The sequence below is a fragment of the Athene cunicularia genome, assembly GCF_003259725.1.
Source record: "Athene cunicularia isolate RWA chromosome Z unlocalized genomic scaffold, athCun1 chrZ_part1, whole genome shotgun sequence".
NCBI classification, from domain to species: domain Eukaryota; kingdom Metazoa; phylum Chordata; class Aves; order Strigiformes; family Strigidae; genus Athene; species Athene cunicularia.
The window spans coordinates 14498717-14521831 of NW_020799142.1; the positions used below are offsets into that span (position 1 = coordinate 14498717).

Genomic DNA, 23115 nt, shown 5'->3' on the forward strand with positions numbered 1-23115 from the left:
ATGTACAACACAGATTGGGGAGCAAGGAAGAAGGAAGGGGAAATGGACTCTGCAAACACACTTCGATATTACAGTAATTGTTTGATCAATCATTTAGGAGCAGGCTGCTGGCATAACACAAAGCCCTTCATCTTAAAAGACTACATCCCAAAAATATAAGGACACACAAGAAAATATATAAAGCTGATAGTCTTTAAAATGTCAGTTAAAAAGGTTCCAATCTCAGCCTGCAACGATAGACTCAGAACTGCAGAACTGCTTCATCAGCAGTGGAATTCATAACTGTAAAATATACCATACTCTTGTCTTAGCAGGTAAACTGACTAAATGCTAATGGCGATACAGAAAAATTATTATAAGGTTGAATTGTTTTACATACAATGCAGTTAACATTAGTTTTTTAGAAATGTAAATACCATGCAACGGCTTCCAAATTTAAAATTTGATAAATTTTATACTACTTAGTAGTAGCATAAATGACACGCTTTATGGTTCAAGATGACAAGGAATAAGTAATAATTGATCTCATTTTTTACATTGAAACTAGACCCGCACTACAAATTTAAAGATATTTTCTACGCCAGCTAGCATTAAAAAAAAATCCACTTGAAATCAAAAAAAATTACTCAATATTGTCATTGCACAAAGGTCTTCTACAAAGACTACATTACCCTAATTTTGATACACTGCTCTAATCCTACAAATAACATTAATCCCATCGAGGAATCCTGAAAAGTCAAAATTTAACTGTCTGCAGAATCATTTGTTTGCTATAACTTTTCTTTTTAAGTTTTACCTTATGCAAATAATTTCTGTATTTTCTTGGAAAAGTTCCTTAAGACCTAGCTTAAAATATTAGCAAATACTTCCTTGCAGAATCTCATACTTACATGAGCAAGAATAAGTCTGCAGAAGGCAGACTGAATCATCTAGCATATGCATATTCTGAGCCCCTCACATTAGCTCTATACTCAATTTATAAATTCTTATTTTAATCAAAACTGTAGGTTAAAATTAGTCACTGTATGTAAGACAAGACACTATCATACTGAAGCTTTATTATGCCTATTTAAATTCATTAATGCTGTGATTAGATATGTGACAGCAATACTGCTTAGGTGGGTTTATGCAGCATTCTCAACAGCTCGTTCCTGCTACACCACCACACTTCCTTGTATGGCTATACTGGGAGTCAGATCAGAGAACAGAGACAGCTGAAAAAAGAAAAACCACTCAAGGAAAGAAGGGGCAGGGGGCTGGGTTGAGCTACATCCATTCCCTAAGCCATTTCACCAAGCGGTTGCATAACCAGTGAGGGACAACATAAACTGCCACTCCAACAAAAAATGTGTTGTGTCTAATCTAAATGATTCTATGATTTTGGATTCTACAAAAAATCTCACTGCAACATAAAGATCTGTCTGAAAGGCAACATTGCCAACTTTATTATTATTACTAAACACTTTGTAAAGAGAGAAACCAAATTATATACCATTAAAAGCATTTTCTGGGAGAGTAATAATCATTCACCACTAACCTGATTCACTGGCTCATTAAAGTTGGCGATAAGTCCAGCACGCAATGTAGCTTTTTCCTCTTCAGAAAGAGCACTGTCACAATATATTAGAATATTATTTAACTTTCAGTTAAAACAACTATTAATTCATATTTAGATCTTTTTTGTCACTATTACTAGACTGAAACTAACTGACCATTTCCATTTGTGCATCTGTGTTTGACTGGATGAAGATTGCTTTTATACATCATTTTCTTGGAACTAACGTATTTCACTTTGATAAACTATCAAGACAAAATCCCTTGTCTTTACACTATCTCAAAGATATTTAAAGAGAGCTGGAACAGTGAAATAGACAAATATTTATGAGGCCTTTTAACCTTAGGTTTTAATGTGACCTTTGTAAACACAAATGGCAAGAGAAATTTCAGAGTAAGGCACCCAGATTTACTATGAAAATAAGGGAAAACTGTACAAACTATAAACTGATTGTTATTAGACAATCATTATACAATTATTACTGTGGGGATTGATGACTTGAGCATGACCTTGCCGATGTATACTAGGTATAATGACAAAAAGGTGCTCGGTACCAGGCAATCAGTGTCAGATGACAGCTTTTGGCAAAAGCAATAATCCTTTTCTACTACAAATCCTTTTCTACAAGCAAGTCACACAGCTACCCTTAAAAATATGGATCTTTTGAAAATTATACCTTTAAATCTTCAAACATGCAAGGAAAACTAGTAAGAAGGATAAATTCTAAGCTACAAAGATTAATTTTCAGTCAAGTGCAACTTTATGCTATCTTTATACTTCAAGTAACCTCTGTCAGTTTAAGACTAAAAGTTACAATATTATACATCACTCCTGTACTACTACAGACTTTATATGACCCATGTAATTTTAAATTGCAGGCAGGAAACAAACTGCTTTTAAAAATGCTTTGTTGGTACTTATAGATTAAGCAATCAGGAAGAAAAAGAAAAAAAAAAAAAAAGTACTTTCATTTACTGATAGAAAGCTGTTTCTGGTACATACAAAGACTTAATTTGTCACGCAGTGTTGTTAAGATGAGTTTTCACCTAACATTGCAACAATCTAGAAGTACGCATGCACTCATCACATCTCAATGAAGTCTAGGGGCTGGAAATAAAAAAGATTAAACACACCAACACAACCACTTCCTGTTGTCTGACCTAAGGCATAGATACTAACCTAGTAGTTTTATATAATGAGATTTTAAATGATGCCTAAAGCTCCCTAAAACACAGCTTTTACACTAACATAGACAAATAATAAATATTCATATCAAAATAATAAAAAACAGAGGTAAGATTTACCCTAAGATCAAACATTTTAAACAATATTTTAACTTCCCCCCTCCCTCCGTATATAACAAGTACTCACTATTTCTTAAATCAAAGACTCACCATTCTAAGTACAGTACACAAGGGGGGCAATTTACTATTTCACTTGTAACTCAGAACTGCACACTAGGTCTTATTTTCAAAAGTAATTTATAGCACTCAGGTACCACATTTAAATGACTAGCAGACGGGCTTTAAGATATTTTTTACATAAAATTAAATTATGCCCAACAACATTTTGTGTAAAGTTTACAAAGATTTTTGCAACTGTAAGTTTTTCTGCAGGGAACAATTTCAGCTATTAATCTGAAGCCACATGATGACATTTTAGGGAAATAATTCTCTGTGGTCCTTTTCATTTTTTAATTAAAAAATTCAGTATATCATTTCCACACATACAGACATACTATAAGTGGTTTCTAAAACTTGAAAACTATTATTAATACAATTAAGAAATCTAATCTCAATTAAGTGTAGTTTTTACAGTAACTCACTTTCAGGGATAACAGAAAGCTCCTAAAACCTGGTTTGTAAAAAGAAAAATGTGTTATGCTACAAAATTTTGGTTACCTTGTCTGTGCACTCATGAGGCCCCTTGCTTTAATTAGTTTTTCATATTTATATTAATCATATCATATGTATACTCTAAGAGCAGCAAGTGTTCAATTCCTTACTTACTATAAATAAAACTGCTGTAATTAAGGTTTTGCCGTTACAAACAAAACAAAGGAAAAGAAGTAGACTCACGAGGATGAATGCCTCAAATACAGAACCTTATGATTAGCAAAGATGGCAAAAGAGTAACGAAAAAATATCTAAGAAATCAATGCAGACACGAGAGGTGTACTGCATTACGTGATGGGAATGGAAATCTCTAGCGGTTCACCAGAGGATTTACCATGTAGGTAACCCGGCAGTGACATCTGCTGGAGAGGGGACCCCGACACTGGGTTGCCCCCACAGCAGGCACAGGCACGGCTGGGCGCAGCACTGCCTCTGTCCTCCATTCATTGTAAGAAACTGTAAGAAAGAAATGTCCTCCATACATTGTAAGAAAGGCCCACGTGTGAGTCATAGGGCAAACCAGAAGTTAAGAAGAATGTGTATCATTCAACACACTTTGCCTTCAATAGTGAATTACACCAAATGAAAAGTTAAAACAAGTCTTTCTAGAGATTAATTTCTAAGTATTTATGTTGTTGTCTTTCACAATTTGCAATTGCAAAGTTTCTGATATTTTTTTTGTGTTGGTGGTATGGGGAAACATGTATCCAAATATTTTAAAAGATATTTCTAAAAAGACTACTATTATTTTGCAAACCAGAAACGCAAATCCAAAGAGTTATAGTTATCAAACAAATAAAAACATGTATTTGCAAAGTATTATTAAAGTTGCCAACATTGTAAGCAAATCAGAGAACAAAATCCACAACAGACAGAATTTAAGAGTAACGACCTGTCAAACCAAAAAAACTTTCAAGAAAAGGAACTCTTAATAACACTCAAAATCAAGAAAAGCCATTTCTGAAGAAAATAAACACACATACAAAATCATAAAGTGAGATCACCTTTGGGGGAGACTGACAATAAATTTTTAAAAATAGGCCAAACTGTGCCTGAACAGAGGCTATGACAACCCTAGGTTCTTCTCAACAGCAACCTGCAAAGCAGCCTGAGAAAGCAGGAGGAGAAAAGTTCATAGGCCATCTCTAAAATCACTCTCAGTGGAAAATGCTGCCTTAATTCTGAGGCAAGTAGGTAATAAGTAGCATGAATAGGACAGAAAGCATCAGTGAACATGTACAAAGAGCAAAATATTTCAGAAGGAACACTTTTTCTTACCAAAAAATTGTTTGTATTCACTGTTCTGTTGCTATGTACATTAGAATAACAAAACACTCAACTGCTGAATTTACCCAGAGAGTTCACAATTTCAACATTATCCTGCTTTGCAGTAGTAGCAGCTGAGAAACCATGCTCAGCAGACAGGTATAGCTAGTCCTGCTTGATTCAGCTGAAAATAACTTCAGCACACTTGTACAACAGAGGCATTTAACTTACTGGGAAAGTTCCTGAAGACTGAAAGTTCTCCACAAGTACATAAATATTCAAGACAAATAGTTCTAGAAGAAACTGTATTTAACTGTGAATTACTAAAGAATTAAGACTCTATGAATATATAATCTGTCTGCAAGAACCTCCCTCCAATTCTCATAATTCTTCAAACTATCTGTTAAATTTAAAATACATTCGGCCATGGTGTGATTTTCTTTTCCTTAGCTGTTGATTTTCACAAAATCTGTGTAAAGCAGATAGACCTGAGTTACATCCCACTGAGAAGAGCACAGGTATGAAAATCAATCCTTTCCTTCAAAAGTCAGTAGAAACCAGTCACCTCCAAATCCAACATCTGCTCAAGAAGGCTGAAGAGATCAGAACAAGCTGTGAGGTATTCCCATGATGGACATGGGACAGCTGCTAATGTGAGACAAGAATTTTGAAAGAACAAAAATTCAGCCTGTACAATGAAACCTTCCAAAATCATGCTATCCAAAATACAATTGGTTCACAAAACAATAAACTGAGACATTACAGTTTAAAAGCAGCATTTCTCGAAATGTCCTCAACATATTCTGCTAAGAGAAAAGTGACCTAGGTGGCTGAGTGCAAAATACTGACAAGATGTGACATATGATAAGTTTAGAAAGAAAACGAAAAATGGAGAAACAAGTGGACATAGTGGAAATTTAACAAATATTTACCACATGGAATCTTTAAAAACATCCAATATTTTTAAAATTTATTTAATACTTTAATTGCATTAAATTTGTGACAGAAAAACTAGAAATGGGGAAGAACTAGAGTTATTCTGAAAATTTATTACAGATTTACACCATGGAATCTTTAATAATAGCTAGTCACATTAAATTCATAACAGGAAAAGTATATTGAAGGACTGTTACTCAATTTTTACCTCAGTTCAAACAGTAAAATTGCAGTCATTACTTCTGCTGGAAGTGAACCATGTTTCTGTTTGCCAGAAATGCTACTAGTATCTATCTAAAAATATTAACATATTGAAACAATACATTTTAATTGCTTCAAATAATGCTTGCTAAGTACCAGAAATGTAAGCAGCATTACCTCATCACTTTAACCAGAAATGTCAAAGATACATGCCATCTTCCTTGCAAAAGATGGTATTTTCCTCTCACATAAAAGAGAATCTGAACACTTGCAGGTGTTTCACAATTGTGTACTGATCCACACATACAAAAACTCTTTGCTTCATTACTATGTGAAACACTGTCTACACTAAAGTGTCCTATAGATGCAGAATTTCACTTTCCCTCTTTTGGCAGACCTTTGGAAAAGCTTACAATGTAAGGCAAAACACATTAAACTATATCAAAAAAAGAACACAATGAAAATTGTAACATACTTTGTGAAACAGCTTAGATTAAACTAAAAATATTTAAAATCCATAAAACATTGGACCTGGAATTCCAATTTACACCCTACCTATTTATATGACTAGCATTTAAGAGACAAACTGAACACTTCCAGGTCCTTCTTAGTTTCTTAGAAAACAGTGAAGAAAAATTGAAACTCTTTTTGAGATTACACTTACTTTTTAAAGGAAAAAGAAATAACTTCACACAGAACTCTGAGAAGAATATAATTCTGCAGGTATTACAAATTATGATGGCACTACTTATAACATAAGTAAATGATGTGGTATTGAAAAGTACTGGTTAGATTTCTAGCTTCTTTGGAAATGTTTGTCATGTGTTATCAAAACAACAAAAAATGAAGATCAGAACTTGCTATCATGATAGCTACTGCTTCTCTCATGTACACAATCCATATGAATTATGAATCAGTTTAAATGAAATCTTGCCCTAATAATCCCTCCAAGGGAATTCCTACCTTTCACATTTGCCACTTATCAGAAAATCCAGATGTTCACATTATAATACTTATGACTCCCCTTCCAAGTCTGGTATATATGAAACAGCCTTGTAACTTAGTTTTAAAAGTAAAACATGAACAGAGTTGTAAGAAGTAACATGGAAACAAAAGGGTTCATGGTTCATTAGTGAGCCCTAATGTTGAAACATTTTTAACAGTTTCACCATATATTCTAAGGTAACTTCTATCAACCAAGGAATTTATACTGTTTTCCAGTTTGGCAAGTTGTAACAAAACCTACTGAAGAAGGTTAAGTAGAAGAAAATCAGAACTTACTGTGGGGCAACCCGTCTCCAGTAGCGATCAATTCCATTTTTAAAGTACAGCACAGCTAGCCATCTTACATTCACATCCAGGGTATGATTTGTAAAGATATTCTGGTTTTAAAAAAAGATTCAGTTATAAACCACTCAACACATGCCAGACATGATAGAAACTGTATCAACACGTGCACTAGCATATGTATAAATACACACACCTCTATATATACACAGGTGTATATAAACAAAATGCATTAGTCAGCATTTAACGGACAAGTGAAACAATGTGTTAAACATCAATTTTTAAGGATTAAAAAGATGTTTATCACTAGCCCTAATAGTTGATATACTAAAACACCAACATATAGGCCAAACGTATTTCTAATCTCATCCAACTGAGCAGGGGATAAAAGGGCAATAGTTCCTAGGACCAACCACTTGTTACATTCTTTAATGACACAACTCTGAAGTCTGTGGCACTTCACAAAGAATAATAATTTCTTATTCTAGTCAGAATCCAGTTTCCAGGAGATTTCTTCATTATCTTTATACGTGCCAAGAATCATCCTAACTACTAATGTTGACTGCAAAACAGTGACCTAGTAGTGTTGCAAGGGGCCTCGGGCAAGAATGGAAGGGGTTTCAGGAAAGAATGCACCCAAGGACACAATTTTTGCAACTCTCACGTGTAGATCCTGGGAAGGGCAGAAAACTGTGGAAACCAGGAAAAGAAACCTGAGAAACTTTACAGACAGAGTAATGAACCAAGATAAGACTTATATGAAAGAAGGACTCGAGAACTAATAGAAAGGACACTGAAAAACACCTCTTCAACAACCACTAGGGACCACCACAGACCACCGAAGACCCCTCTGGAAGCCCCTCAGCAACCCTTCCCCAAATTTTAGTATGCTTGCACAATGTATTAATATATGCATTAGATTCCCTAAAATAGGCATGTATTTCTCAGAAATTACATATTTTTTTTTAATTGTATATAATAAGTGTGCCTTTGTTTTTCGGTGTGCACATTAGTTAAGAGAGATTCCCTGTGCATCCAGCACTGCAGTAAAGAGAATGCCTACTTCTTAATGGTACGTTGCTGTCAAAAAGGTTTCTTCCCAGTTTCGGTGACCTAGAGGGGACAACGCTTCTGATGCTTGATGGAATCATGAGATCATGAGGACTTGGCCACCACTGAAGGTTTTTCAGGAAGATCCTCCAGTCCCCTGGTCTAGTGAATTCAGAGCAAGTCCCCTAGGATTTGTTATGGCATTACTCAAAGATATTACTGTGAAATGTTTTTCTGCTGGATCAGGCTATAAGGGATATAAAGGGGGGGTCTGGACAAAAATAAAGACTCGATTTCATGGGGTGACAGCCAGGCTTGATTGCACAGAATGGCAGCTGTATGAACTAAGGTTTCCTTGCAGCTGGAGTGACAGCCAGGGTATTGGATACTGTTGAGCTCATAACTGTAATTTTGTTTTTGTTAGATAGTGCAGTGTTTGTGCATGTGACTTGTTTGTTTGTTCTAATATGGGGTCCAGTCAATCACCTAAGGGGTCTGAGAGTGGTATTTTAAAGACTCTGAAATGTATATTAAAACATTGGAGGGATGTGGGAACTGATCCCCTTACCAGAAAACAATTAGTTGAATACTGTAATCATTAGCAACTATTTCACATTTCAGAAGATCAAGAGAAGTGGCCAAAAGAATGGGACCTTAAAGTATAATACTCTGTTACAATTAATGCTGTTTTGTCAGAGGGAAGGGAAAAGCAAGTGCCTTATGTTGATTTGTTCTTTTCCTTGCAAAATTATCCAGAACAGCCAAATGATTGTGATACGTTGGCAAATGACCCTATGGTTTTAGCTTTAGAAAAGCATCAAGAAAAGAAACTAAAGAGGTGTTGTTTGGCCTGTAATATCAGCCCCAGGACAGACAGCGCAGCAGTTGCCAAGGTGAGAGAGACTGTGAGAAGCAGAAAATTATTCCATTTCTGATGAAGGAGGGATTAGTCTTGTAGCACTGAGAACTAGGAGAGGGATGTAACTTCAAGACACAGAAAAAGAGGAAGTCCTACAAGCTCCTCTTTGGCAAGGGCTAGTGAATAATAGGCCAGTGACAGTTAAAGTTCCATGACTTGAGATTGTGGAAGAAATTAGCAGGGACATACAGAAAAGATCTGGAAAAGGTAGTGAAAATATTTGAAACCATAATTGGACGTCAAGATCCAGATAGGAACGATATGCAAGTGGTGTTAGACACTTTGTTAACTCTTGAAGACAGAACTATGGTAGTAGCTAAAGCAAAAGAGACTGAGAGGATACCTGCCCAGAATGACCAACCAGGGACAGCAAATGATCACTTCCCACCACTGGATCCCTGCTGGAAGTTGGTAAGGACAGGGACTCCAAAGAGGAGGATAGCGGCAGGGGACTCTTCTGAAAGCATCAAAAACTCACGGCAAAACAACAAGACGAGAAAACAGAAGCCCAGGGAAGGGGGACAGTCTCGAGTCACCTCCTCCCAAAGTGGGAAGAGTGAGCTGGGAACAAGGGCAGTGTGGACTCAGGGTGGGTGGAGACCAGAGTGACAGCACCCCACACCCCTCACAGACAAGAGCAGCCCCCAGGGAGCGGGGGAACAGGGTGGGCAAACAGGGCACGGCGTGGCAGAAGGCTGTGGCACAGCAGTTCGTGTAGGCAAGGCATGGCACAGTCCATCTGGGTCTAGAACTTATCTGAGTTAGTTTCATCTTATCATCCTCCATGAGTAGACTGCACCATGGTCTCCCTTCGAATCAATACCACCACCAGAAAGAACATGGTGACCCAGATGGAGCTGCCACACAAACATGCCGTGGGCCAGGTCCCGGGCTGCAGAGAGTGCCTGAGCCTGTCCGTCCTGCCGGAGGGCAGCAGTGATAGCACCTGTGTGCGCTGCCATCAGCTGGGTGACCTGCTCAGCCTGGTGCCAGAACTCAGAGATAAGGTTGAAAGATTAAGAAGTATTAGGAGTACAAAAGGAAATTGATTGGTGGAGTAGCACCTGGGCACCCATGAAGCAACAGGAGCAAATGGAGGCTCCAAACAAGGCAGGCGATCCCTCATCCTCTTGATACCAGGCAGAAGAGAGATGGGGGAGGCTGGAAACAGGTCCCTGCTCAGGGAGGCAGGAAAATCCTCTCCCAACCTTCCTCACCCTCCATGGTGGCCCTTCACAATGGATTTGGGGCCCTGGAACTTTTGAATGAAGAAAAGAAGGAGGAAGAAAATTAAACAAACAAGGAGGAAGACCAAACTCCACCAAAGCTGAGTTGTTCTGGACCAGGTATTAAAACCAGTTCTAAAAAGAATCCCAGAAGAGTCACTGTAGTGGGTGACTCCATTCTGATCAGTGTCAAAGGCCCAATATGCAGACTAGATCCGCTTCATAGGGAAGTCTGCTGCATCCCTGGGACCTGGGTCAAGGACCTCAGGGCAAAACTCCCTGCTCTAGTGAGATCCAAGAACTACTACTCTCTCTTGGTTTTTCAGGTAGGTGGTGATGACATCACCAGGAGAAGGCCTAAAGCAATGAGGAAAGATTTCAGGTCCTTGGGGAAACCGATCAAGGGGTCAAGGACAAAAAATGTTTTCTCCTCTATCCTTTCAGTAATGGGGATGGATGAAAAAGAATACCAAACTGAGAAGAACTTGTGGTTCTAAGACTGGTGTTACCATCAGGGCTCTGGATTTTTCAATCATGGGTTAGTATACAGGACACCAGACCTTTTGGCATCAGATGGGGTCTGCCTGCTGCAGAGAGGAAAAAGGATCTTGAGGAAGGAGTTAGCTGGGCTCACTGAGAGAGCTTTAGACCTGAAGAGGGCAGAACATCTGCCCATGTGAAGTGCATGTATACCAATGCACACAGCATGGGCAACAAACAGGAGGAGCTTGGAGCCATGATTAAACAGGAAAATTAGGATGTCATGACTATTACAGAAACAGGTGGGATGTCTCCCATGACTGGAGTGTGCCAGTTGATGGCTACAAGCTCTTTAGGAGGGATAGACAAAGAAGGAGAGGTGGTGGGGTGGTGCTGTATGTTTGGGACTGTTATGATTGCTTCAAGCACAAGTATAGTGAAGACAGGGTGGAATGTATTTGCATTAGAATCAGGGGCAAGGCCAACAGGGCACATGTTGTAGTAGGAGTCTACTAGAGGCCACCCAACCATGACATAGGGGTGGATGAAATATTATGTAGGCACTTAGGAGAAGTCTCACAATCACTTGCCCTTCTTCTTGTGGGAAACTAACTTCCCAGACATCTGCTGGAAATACAACACAGCAGAGCAGGACCAGTCCCAGAGGTTTCTGGAATATGTGGGAAACAACTTCCTGATGCAGCTGGTGAGTGAAATGACCAGAGAAGGTGCCCTGCTGGATCTCCTCTCTGTGATGAGGCAGTTGGAGGCCGACTAGGGCACAGTGATCATGAAATAATAGAGTTCTCTATTCTTAGAGAGACCAGGAGAGGGGAGAGCAGAACTGACATCCTGGACATCCAAAGGGCTGACTTTGACTTGTTTAGGCACCTGCTTGACAGAATCCCTTGGGAGACAGTCCTGAAGGGTATAGGGGTTCAGGAAGACTGGGCACTCTTCAAGAAGCAAGTCTTAATGGCTCAGGAGCAGGATGTCTGTCCCCAGGTGCTATAAGAGAAGCTGGCGCCAGAGAAGGCCACCCTGGCTGAACAGGGAGCTTTGGCTGCAACTCAGGGAGAAAAGGAGAGTTTACAGCCTTTGGAAGAAGGGGCTAGCCACACACAGCGATTATAAAGATGCTGTGAGGCTGTGCAGGGTGCAAATCAGAAGGTCTAAAGCCCAGTTGGAAATTAATCTGGTTTCAGCATCAAGGAAAACAAGAAATGTTTCTGTAAGTATGCCAACAGCAAAAGACAGACCAGGGAGAGCCTCCATCCCCTGCTAGACACAGGAGGAAACATGGTAACAAGTGATGAGGAGAAGGCTGAGGAGCTTAAAAGGTGTTCTTTGCCTCAGCCTTTAATAACAAGACTAGTTGTACTGAGGGAATCCAGCCTCCTCAGCCAGAAGACAGACTGGGAGAATACCACGCCCCCAATCCATAGGAGGAGATTGTTGGTGACCTGCTGCATCACACAGACATACACCAGTCTATGGACCAGATGGGATACACCCGAGGGTGCTAAAGGAGCTGGCTGGGGTGCTTGCCAAGCCGCTTTCCATCATTTTCCAGCACTCCTGGCTGACCAGGAAGGTCCTGACAGACTGGAAATTGGCCAATGTGACACACTTATATAAAAAGGGTCAAAAGGATGATCTGGAAAATTACAGTACTGTTAGATTGACTTCAGTGCACAGGAAGATGATGGAGCAGCTCATCCTGAGTACCATCATACAGCACAGGTGGGACAACCAGATGCTCAGGCCCAGTCAGTGGGTTTATGAAAGGTAGGTCCTGCCCGACAAACCTGATCTCCTTCTACAACAGGGCAACCTGCTTACTGGGTGAGGGAAAGGCTGTGGACGTAGTTTACCTTGACCTCAGTAAGGCCTTTGACACCATTTCCCACAGCATTCTCCTGGAAAAACTGGCTGCTCGTGGCTTGGATGGGCACACGCTTCGCTGGGTAAAAAACTGTCTGGATGGCCGGGCCCAGAGAGTTGTGGTGAACGGAGTTAAATCCAGTTGGCGGCCGGTCACAAGTGGTGTCCCCCAGGGTTCGGTTTTGGGGCCACTCCTGTTTAACATCTTCACTGATGATCTAGACGAGGGGATTGAGTGCACCCTCAGTCCGTTCACAGATGACACCAGGTTGGGTGGGAGTGTTGATCTGCTCGAGGGTGGGGAGGCTCTGCAGAGAGACCTGGACAGGCTGGAGCCATGGGCTGAGGCCAACTGCAGGAGTTTCAATAAGGGCAAATGCCGGGGGCTGCCCTTGGGCCACAACCCCCAACAGCGCTACAGTCTTGGGGAGGAGTGGCTGGAGAGCTGCCAGTCAGAGAGGGACCTGGGGGGGTTGATTGACAGCCGGCTGAACAGGAGCCAGCAGTGTGCCCAGGGGGCCAAGAAGGCCAATGGCATCCTGGCTTGTGTCAGCAATAGCTTGGCCAGCAGGGACAGGGAAGGGATCTGACCCCTGTACTCGGCACTGGGGAGGCCGCCCCTCAATTCCTGTGTTCAGTTTTGGGCCCCTCACTACAAAAAGGACATTGAATGACTGGAGCGTGTCCAGAGAAGGGCAATGAAGCTGGTGCAGGGTCTGGAGCACAGGTCGTACGGGGAGCGGCTGAGGGAACTGGGGGTGTTTAGTCTGGAGAAGAGGAGGCTGAGGGGAGACCTCATCGCCCTCTACAGCTACCTGAAAGGGGGCTGCAATCAAGTTTAATCTTTAATCTTGCAATCTTTAATCAAGTAATAAGCGATAGCCTCAAGTTGTGCCAGGGAAGGCTTAGGCTGGATATTAGGAAGCATTAGTCCAATGAAAAGCATGAGGGAACTGCTATGAAACATCACAGTGTATCACCTCCACAATGAAGAAAAGATGGTTACTGCCTTGGTATACACAAGTGTCCCTGCCTCATGGGGTAGTAAAGGTAATTCCTTTGACAAGGGTCCTCTTGGCCTCCGACTATACAATTCACACCAGGCCAACAACAGGTTTAGCACTGGAGTCCACTCCCTCAGGCAACTAGAAAGTGGATTTTCTCCTTCTCCTGAACGCCTGGGAAAAGATCCTGCTTTGAGAAACGGTGATGACAATGCCTATCACAGCACAGCATAAGGATACTAGTAGCTGAACCATGAGTCATGACAGACGTCATAGTTCAACAGTATCCTAGAAAGCCATGTTCAAAGTTACCCAAAGTTTACTTAATAGCACTTGTCCACTGTATCTTACCAGTAAGACTGAATAAAAGCCTGGCTGTGTCTCCCACTGCTTCAGTTGCTCCTCGGCTGGCTTCAACACTGTAGTATCTTGACTAGTAGCTTGGGTCAAGACTTGCAAAACAATACTGCTAGCACTGTTGAGATCCATGAAAAACTGAGAACATTTAAAAAGGAGGAAAAACATGTTAAGAAAAGACGACAGCAAATATAGACAGGTATGTTCCATTCATATTTTCTGAACACCCCACACTAATTTTTCATTAGGCTACACTGTGTAAGATAGCATTACACCCACTCACAGGCAGTGTCAAGGTACACCAATTAAACTATTTTGCTTTCAGAAATCTCTCAGCAGAGAAAGCAAGCATTGTCTATCATTACAAGTACATTTATTAGATTTAAGGAATTACAGGAAATATTTTGATTTTAAACCAGTTACCTCTCCTGTGCAGCACAGCAAACTAAGAAAAAACACAACTAGCGATGTCTTCAGCTGTAGATGAAGTAAACCATGGGGTTGTCTGAAAGAGTCAGAGGCAGAGTGTTAATATTTTGGTATTTTCTCAGTTTTTCACCAAAAGAGAAAATTATCCATTTCAGGTAGATAAATTTCACAATTTGAATTGATCTTTTTATATCGATTAAAAGAAGATGGTTTCACAAATGAAGTCCTAAATGAAACTCGATTTTCCTCAATAAATTTGTATTCCTTCATTATCTATTTAGCATAAAAACTGCTAATTGGTTGAACCAAGAATACCAACTGCCTAATTTCCAATATAAATATGCTCTTGCACTCTACAGGCAAAACAAAGCATTGTTTACAGATGACATTACATTTATGACCACAGAAACAGCATTACAAATTACAAACATATAAAAGCAACTATGAAGTTTGACAATTAAAACCAGTTTTCTGTACATAAAAACTCCTGTTTATAACCTATGTAAATTTTGTAATACAGATACATGTTAAAAATTTATATACTTAAGTTTTCTAACTAAACAACTAAGCACAGTTTCTCTTCAACAGGCTTGAGGATCTACTTCTGAAAAAAAAAAAAAAAAAAAAAAAGAGTTGTAAAATCGTTATGGTGATGGTCAAGCTAGAGAAATAAGATCTTATTCTGAAATAGGTTTAAAAATTCTAATTTTTTGAGAAAACAATAACCTTAACAGAACTGCAACAAGATTAAAAGACCTTTTATATCACTAATAGCCCTGCACAATTAAAAAAACAAAGAACTCTCAATCTCTAAGTCTCCAATCATCCTCAACAAGACTAAAAATTGAAAGTCCTAAGGTTAAAGAAAGTATACTTTCAAAAGTATGAACCACAATATCAGATAATTCTTTATAGCACTAATTGAACAGAACAAGTAACTCAGCCTCTACTTTATATTTCCCACGTGATACATCTTTTTAATTTCTACAACTGCCCTGTGTATTGGGTTTTAAATCACAAGGTTTTGGTAGTTGGGGGACTACAAGGGTGGTTTCTGTGAGAAGCTGCTAGAAGCCAATGCCAGTCAGCTCCAAAACAGACCCACCACTGGCCAGGGCCAAGCCCACCAGTGACAGTGATAGCACCTCTCTGATAACATATTTAAGAAAGGGTAAAAACACCCCTGTGCCACTGCAGCCAGAAAAGTGTGAGAATATGTGAAACAACTCTGCAGACACCAGAGGCAGTGGAGAAGGAGAGTGAGGAGTTGCTCCAGGCCCCAGGGCAGGCCCCAGGTCCCCTGGTGCAGCCCATGGTGAGGCAGGCTATGCCCCTGCAGCCCATGGGTGTCCATGGTGGAACAGATCTCTACCTGCAGCCCCTGGAGGTCTGCAGGTGGACACCAGATCAAGTGGGTGTCTGAGGGAGGCTGTGACCCTGTGGGAAACCTGTGCTGCAGCAGACTCCTGGCAGGACCTGTGGATCCATGGAGAGAGGAGCCCATGGTGGAGCAGGTTTGCTGACAGGACTTGTGACCCCATGAGGGACCCACACTGGAACAGCTCATGAAGAGCTGCAGCCTGTGGGAAGGACTCACAATGGAGAAGTTTGTGGAGGACTGTCTGCCATGGCAGGGACCCCACACTGGAGCAGGGGAAGAGTGAGAGAAGGAAGGAATAGCAGAGACAACACAAGATGCACTGACCATAACCCCTGGTCTGCATCCCCCTGTGCTGCTCCAGAGGAGGTAGAGAACCCAGGAGTGATAGATGAGCTCAGTGGGTACCTGGCAGCCAGCCAAGGGCCATGCACCTTACCCTGCAGAACCAATCTACTTCCTATTTCTTCATATCTACTCATGTCAGTCATTTCAATCTTTATCAGTTTGCAGATTCTCTAAAATAATTCCTGCAATTATAAGCGCTTTGCATAACTTAAAACATCCTTAGCTCACTTCTCCAGAGACGATGAATTTCCAGGGAACAAAGACCCAATTTAGACTACAAAATCCAACCGGTACTGGTTTACCCTATGTGGAATAGTGCCCAGCACAAAGAATCAATGTCAAGGCAAGACTTTGATGTTATACTAAAAGTCCTGCTAGCTTAATTTTTCCATTAAAAAGAAATCATGAAATAATAAATTAGTACATAGTGTTGTTGTCAGGACAGGCAGTAAAACTGGTCTTTCGGTGAAATATCCTTAATTTCCTTCTTTTTTTGCAGGTATTTTTGACATCTTGAGTACCTTAGGCTGCTTCATCATTGCACAGCCAAAATTGGCCAGGAAGCAGCAACATAACAACACTGAAAACACTGAGTTAACTTGTAAGGATCACAATAGGAACTTTGTATTCACAGCACAAAAAACAAGTAAAATGAGCACATACAAAAACAGCAATAAAAAGATATATCAATATTTTTCTGGTATAAACACTAAATCATTGAAGTACATAGTATAGCTAACAATTTTAGAGCACCTATAAATGATAGTGAAGGAAAGGGAGAGATGAAAAGAAGGATACAAGAAAAAACATAACAGTAGTAGGTGTAGAGTTCATACTAAGGAGGAGATCATAGCTCCGTTCCTGCAAGACCAAAATTATACTTCATGTTATAAAGTGATTTTGTCTGTTTCCATTCAAAAGTCAAATTATTGTCTAAGGAAATAGTCTTATCTTACACCATCAAACAAGACCTGGTAAAGTATAATTTCAGAGTGCCTACTCAACTAAAAAAAAAGCAGACTATAGTTTTATTATTAGATGAAAACCAATGAGGACTTCTGAAAGTTAGTAAGCTGACAGAGCACGTGTGTGTATAACGGCGTACAAAATGGCAAAGAACTTCAGAGAAGCTGATTTTTAGGCCTCTGGAACAACTGTATGTGTAGCAACAGTGAATCTGCAGCACATAACCACATATTTGCTAAAGATTCACTGCAAGGACACGTTCATTTGAGGAAAAAATGGATTATGGAGCATTCACGTAACAACTGATTTTGCTCTGCAAAACTAAGGTCATGTCAGCTAAATTACTGCTCAGCTACATTCAAATCTGATGCAGAAAAGTAAGGTCTCCCCAAGACAGCAGTGCTTCTACTAAAAATGTACTTAGGTCAGTTTTCATTAGAAGACTTACTTATTGAAGTTAGTTATCTTATTTCAAAATAATTAGCTGGTTGATCTAAAGTCAATAACAACAAAAACCCCAAAGACAAATATTTGCAAAGCTTTTTTTAACATTTCTCATTCTTGAAAGGGTTTGTATTTTCATTTAAATACTGAAGCAGAGGTTACTCCAAAAAACACCTAAGAAAAACCAAACCAACCTTAGCAGGCCAGAAAGAGTTCATTTAACCCAGTGTTCTGCCTCTGTCAAAAAACATAGTAGATGCCCAAATCAGGACAATCATCTAGTGATATTTCTGAACAATGCGCTTATATCCTCCAGAAAACTCTGGTTCAAGGATTTCTTAGTAAGAGACAGTGAATTTAAATTTAACAACCCTCTAGAGGTTGTCTTCCATGAATTTGCTGCTCAGTTGTTTTTTGACCCTATATAAACAACAATCTTCATACAACACTAGATGAGGCTGTCACAAGCAAAATAACACAATCACCTCCCTGAAGACGGTGCAACTTTTAGATAAAATATTTTATGTTATTTATTAATTTAAGGAAGCCATATATTCTGTATGATTTAGACAGCAAAAAATTAACAAAAAACATCTGATACATGTATAGCAAATACAAATGGCAAGGTGCACAACTTACAATAATGCTTCATTATGGCTCGGATTTTGAAAAGTCTATTGCAAATTTAACAGAGCCCATACAGAACAGAGCAAGCAGCTGTCCACTGCTTTTAACATTTAAGAAATTCCTCTAAACAGTTTCTGCTCTCCTGGTAAGTCCCTGGTCTTATTTTTCACTAGCCTTATTTTTCATTAAGAAAAATAAAAAACTACTTCAAATCAATACTTACTGCACCAAACTCAAATTTTCAGTTTAAACTAGGTACAAAAAAGTTAAGCTGATACAAAGAGGTATAGTCACCAAAATACAGAGTACGATCCTCTGCTCATCCCTGTACCCCTTTGCGTTGCTGATTAAGGATACCAATTAAATTCGGACACCAGAGCGAAAAGAGTAGGCATATTTTACTGGTGAAAACCAAATAATGTAACAGTGTCATATACAAGACATGCAGTAAGAAAAGGCAGAATAGTTCACCTAAAGCAACAGACAGGAGAATACAGGGTAATGCATCAAAACATTACTACATGAGAGAGAGAATAGTGATTAATATAGATATATCACCACTTGCATCCGTTACCATCATCCAGACCCGGAGCCACTGGGCAGCCCTGGCTGCAGGGAGGGTTTGCAGAGCCTGTCCCGGCCAGTGGGAAATCATACACGGTGCGTGCATCTGTAGGTGAGGCTGCCAAAGTCCCTGTGAGCGGGTCCAGCCTTATATACCAGAGATCGACAAGCCAGAATAGCTGGCACCTTTGTTTTGAGCAGAAAATTTCTGGTTTCATTCTCTTGTTGCATTCCAGCCAAAGCCTGGCCAGGGCTCAGGGAGGGGGAGACCAGGGGAGTTTCTAACAAGTCCAAATACGTGGGTTCTCAGCCTTGAACAAGGCTAAACAAGGCAACTTGGATACATTCTCTCAGCATTTTGTCCTCACCACTGATTATATTCTAGGCTGCATCTTTCACTAGCGACCTTACATACTTTGTTAATGATTACAGACTAAGTTAGCAGCTTCAACTTGGGGCTTGTTATTCAGGCTTCAGTTCTTCAAAGCTTTAGCACTTTTCACATCAGCATAAGTGCATTGTTATAACTTAGTACAATACCTACTAGCACAATGGTTTCAGTTATAAAATATACAGGATTCATCTATAGGTCAACTCTGGCTTGGGCTGGTTGTCCAAGCCTTCGCACTTCACCCTTAAAATACCTGAAGCTGGAGGGAGAGGAAAAAGTGCAGTTTTCTTTGGATCGAATTCCCCAGACATTTCCACACCCACACTGCTAGACAGGTAAAAGTGGAAGGCATAATAAAAAGCAGGCAGAATAGGCACAAGCAGCTTCTTCACTGTGCAACAGATACACTGCTTCTTCAGCAGCACTGCTGGCTTATACCTGCTTAATTTCAGCAATTTCAGGAATGTTGCTTTCTGCTGCTAGTACTCACTGCTGTCATAACTAAGTAGCACACAGCAGGCTGGGGAGGAAAGAAAAGATATCCCTTCCATTAGAGAATGTTCAATATTGACAGCTGCAAATGCAAACATGGCTCTATTGCCACACCAGAATTTCTTCTTGTATGAGGGAAAAGAGCCTAATTGCACACAACAAGGATAAACTGCTCTACAAGATCCCACTGAATATGCACTGAACTGAGACTACAGCATATTCTCAAGTCTCACTTGACAGGGGAAAAAAAAACAGACTCAGTTAAACCTAGAAGATAAGCAACACAAACACAACCTCTCTGCACAATGAGATGGTGTTTTCAGAAACCACACATACCAATACCAATTGCTCATCATTACCACCTGATGTGCTGCACTTCCATTCCCATGCCCTAACTCCTTCCTCCCCTTTTACTGGCAAAACCAAGACTCACTTCTGTTCTACTCTTCATTCTTTTAATTACCTTTCAAAGACAGTATCTGCATACTCAGTTTATTTCAGAGAACATTTCAAGTCTTAAATGTTTTCCTGATTAGTCAATCCTTTTGATACAGGCAAAAGAATATCCAGCTACCTTTCCTATAACACTGAAATACATCCAAATTTTAAAAGTCACAAGTCAAGAACTGCGACACATCTGCAAGGGAACAAAAAGTATTTCATCCGTAAATGCCTCCACACTTCATTTTTTCTGGACTTCAAAGAATGCAGCATAACAACTCACTGATATCCAAGCAATTAATCCTGTACTTTGTCACCTTTTGTTAAGAATTCAATACATTCTCTTCCACTGTAATGAGGAGCAAGAATGGATTCAGTTAAGTTTCTACAAAATGAGACAAAGTGGTAAATACATCACTCAAAATACAGTGTGTTCTCACTGGTAATAAGGTAGCCCAGTATGTATTTGCATTAAGAGCAATGCAGCAAGAGTCTAAGCATTCTGTTATCCTTTTCTACTCAGCAGCATTCAAGATTGCTTCTAGAATAGTCTTCAATTCTATCATCATAGTTCTCCCTTTCCCCAGCTGAAGAAACAGGGGTAGAAACTGGAGAGAGACAAGAGCTACCAAGATCATCTGGGCTCTACAGTGTTACCTATGAGAAGTTGAGGACTCTGCTCAAAGTGGAAGCAGAGAATGTAGACATTTAAAACTAACTCTCAAAGGGCACTTACAAAGAGGACAGAGCAAAACACTTCTTATCAGCAGACTGTATAACTAATAAATAACAATAAAGCTACAAACTGCACCTTGGTAGGTTCAAACAGAAACTTAAAGACTGTCTTTTCCAGCACTTTTGTTTTCAGGAAACCAGGAAAAACAAAGTTACCATTCTGAAAAGCCACAAGAACAACAAGTCATCTTCTGAAACAAGTAACAAGAATGTTACCCTTCACAGTGATACTAATACAACATATTATCAATGCCTCTAAGAACACTGTCAAATTCAGGAACAGTTAGAAGTTACAGCCAATCTCTCTCCAGTCTTCCATAAGCTTTTCCATGAGTCTCTTTTCTAACATCTTAATACCCATATCAATCATGCCATATGCTAGTATTCCTACTGAGCAGTAAAACAAAAAGTACCATCAGTATCCTGGCTATTCAAGGTGCTACTTAAAGCCACTAACTACACTAATGACAGCAATCACTACAATGACTCATATTAAGTATTACCAAGATGTTTTAAAAAACCCCTAGACTTTTCTTTACATAATGAATAAGGCTGTCTATACTTCCCCCAATTTAAGCCATAGTAAACAAAACTAATAAAAAAGTCTAAGTAGGAAAGAGTTATGGGGGTTTTTCCCCCCCACACACACATTACTGCTGACAAAAATAGAGGAACAGAACTTCAACAAATTTATGTTTACAAAAAGGCAACACTGAAACCAAAACTTGGGTCTTAAAGAAAAACCAACATGCAGAAAACAGAGTATAGAAGACCAAGGAGAAACACAGGAATAAAGAACAGTAGTGAGCAAGGCTGACAATGATATTACAGGAAGTCAGATTACATGAAAAATATTGAGAAGAATGGCCTTCCAGGTTAAATGGAAAGCACAAAAAAAAAAAAAAAAAAAAAAAAGAGGTAGTAAAAAAGTGAGACTATTCCAACAATTTGCTTGGATTTAACTCACAAGAAATTGTCATAGGGTTCAGCATTGATGACAGAGTCAAACAGATACACCGAAGCAACACAAGAATAATTTTCAGGTTTAATAGTAAGCTTACAGCATTACCAACCTCACAAGACCGATATCATTCTTTTGACTTCTTAGCTCATCTTATTTTAACAGGTTTTCAAAGAGATATGACAGAACACTTGATAACAAATTAGTGTGCAAGATCTAAAAACACAAATGCAAGTTTCAGTCTGCCCTCACACTCTGAAGAGAGCTTTAAGCCATTTCATCTTAGCCACAGTTAAAATCTGCTTCTGATGGTACAGTTTTAAAATTTAATATGTAAATCTCAGGAACGCAAGCTTTTATTATGTCATTTATACATATGGCACTAAATACCCTTCTGCAGAATGGTACAATTAAAGGATGATAAAAGCTAAGAGCGGTGAAAAACTGGTGTTGAAAGGAAGTCTCAAGAAACTAAAGCCCATAGGGAACACACTATTTGTGAAGACTGAGGTAGCTGTATATTATGAATGCTAATTTGAAAGAACAGCAAATAAATTACAGACATCACTTTATGTATGAGACATGGAAAGCAAGGTACACGGAAGCATAAGTTGGAAGCAGTATCAGTACTGTATTTATGACCATGCTCCTACATTTTACACATTGTTGTTTTCTAAGGTAACAAACCAGAGAAATAACTCACCACAGCTGCACTGACTCTGCCTTTGATTCAGAGAATGATCTGCTTTGCAGCAAAGCTTCAACTACTGTTCTTCAACCTGTAGGAAGAAAATAAACACCTTTATTATAGGTGAACACTTGCCCTTTACTACAAAGCCAAGTTCTGTCAATAAACCACACAGCTTCATGGCTCATGTTCCTCTGAGGCCTTCGCATCAGTTCTACCCAGGTTGAAAACCACTTCGAGGAAAAAACAGTAAAGAGCTCCCTGGAATTAAGTAACGGTTCTTTTCTTCTGACTCAGAGAAAGCACTTCGCCACTGCCGAACCACAGAAAGTGCAAAGCTGAGATGCCTTATCCTCGGCGGCCCACAGCAGCCAGCACGGAAGACGACACACACCGCGGAAGCCACGCTGCACTGGCGCGGCACAGCACCGGGCAGCGCCGACAGAAACGCAAGGGACGGTCCATCAGCCTACGCGGGGGACGAAGAGCAGCACCGCTCGCTACGCTGCGGCTCTGGGGCTCCCGCCCCCCAGCGCTGCTTTGCTCCGCGCTGAGGCCGCCTTATCCCTTTCTCCCCGGCCTACCCTCCCT

At 39.9% G+C, this 23115-nt stretch overlaps 1 protein-coding gene across 7 annotated transcripts in view; it reads right to left on the reverse strand.

Moving 5' to 3' along the window:
- The window catches only part of IPO11 (importin 11), a 333704-nt gene that overhangs the window by 78547 nt on the left and 232042 nt on the right, over window positions 1-23115 (reverse strand). Inside the window, exons 1-5 of one of the 7 annotated variants that reach the window (XM_026865713.1) lie at window positions 22555-23094; window positions 14484-14565; window positions 14055-14198; window positions 7135-7235; window positions 1538-1610 (exon numbers count right to left, since the gene is read on the reverse strand). In XM_026865713.1, coding sequence (XP_026721514.1) covers window positions 1538-1610; window positions 7135-7235; window positions 14055-14192 — 312 coding nt within the window. In that variant the 5' untranslated portion in view covers window positions 14193-14198; window positions 14484-14565; window positions 22555-23094. Of the gene's footprint in view, window positions 1-1537; window positions 1611-7134; window positions 7236-14054; window positions 14199-14483; window positions 14566-14804; window positions 14808-22539; window positions 23095-23115 lie in introns of those variants that run through there. The other 6 variants (XM_026865715.1, XM_026865714.1, XM_026865710.1 and 3 more) reach the window with 6 other exon arrangements.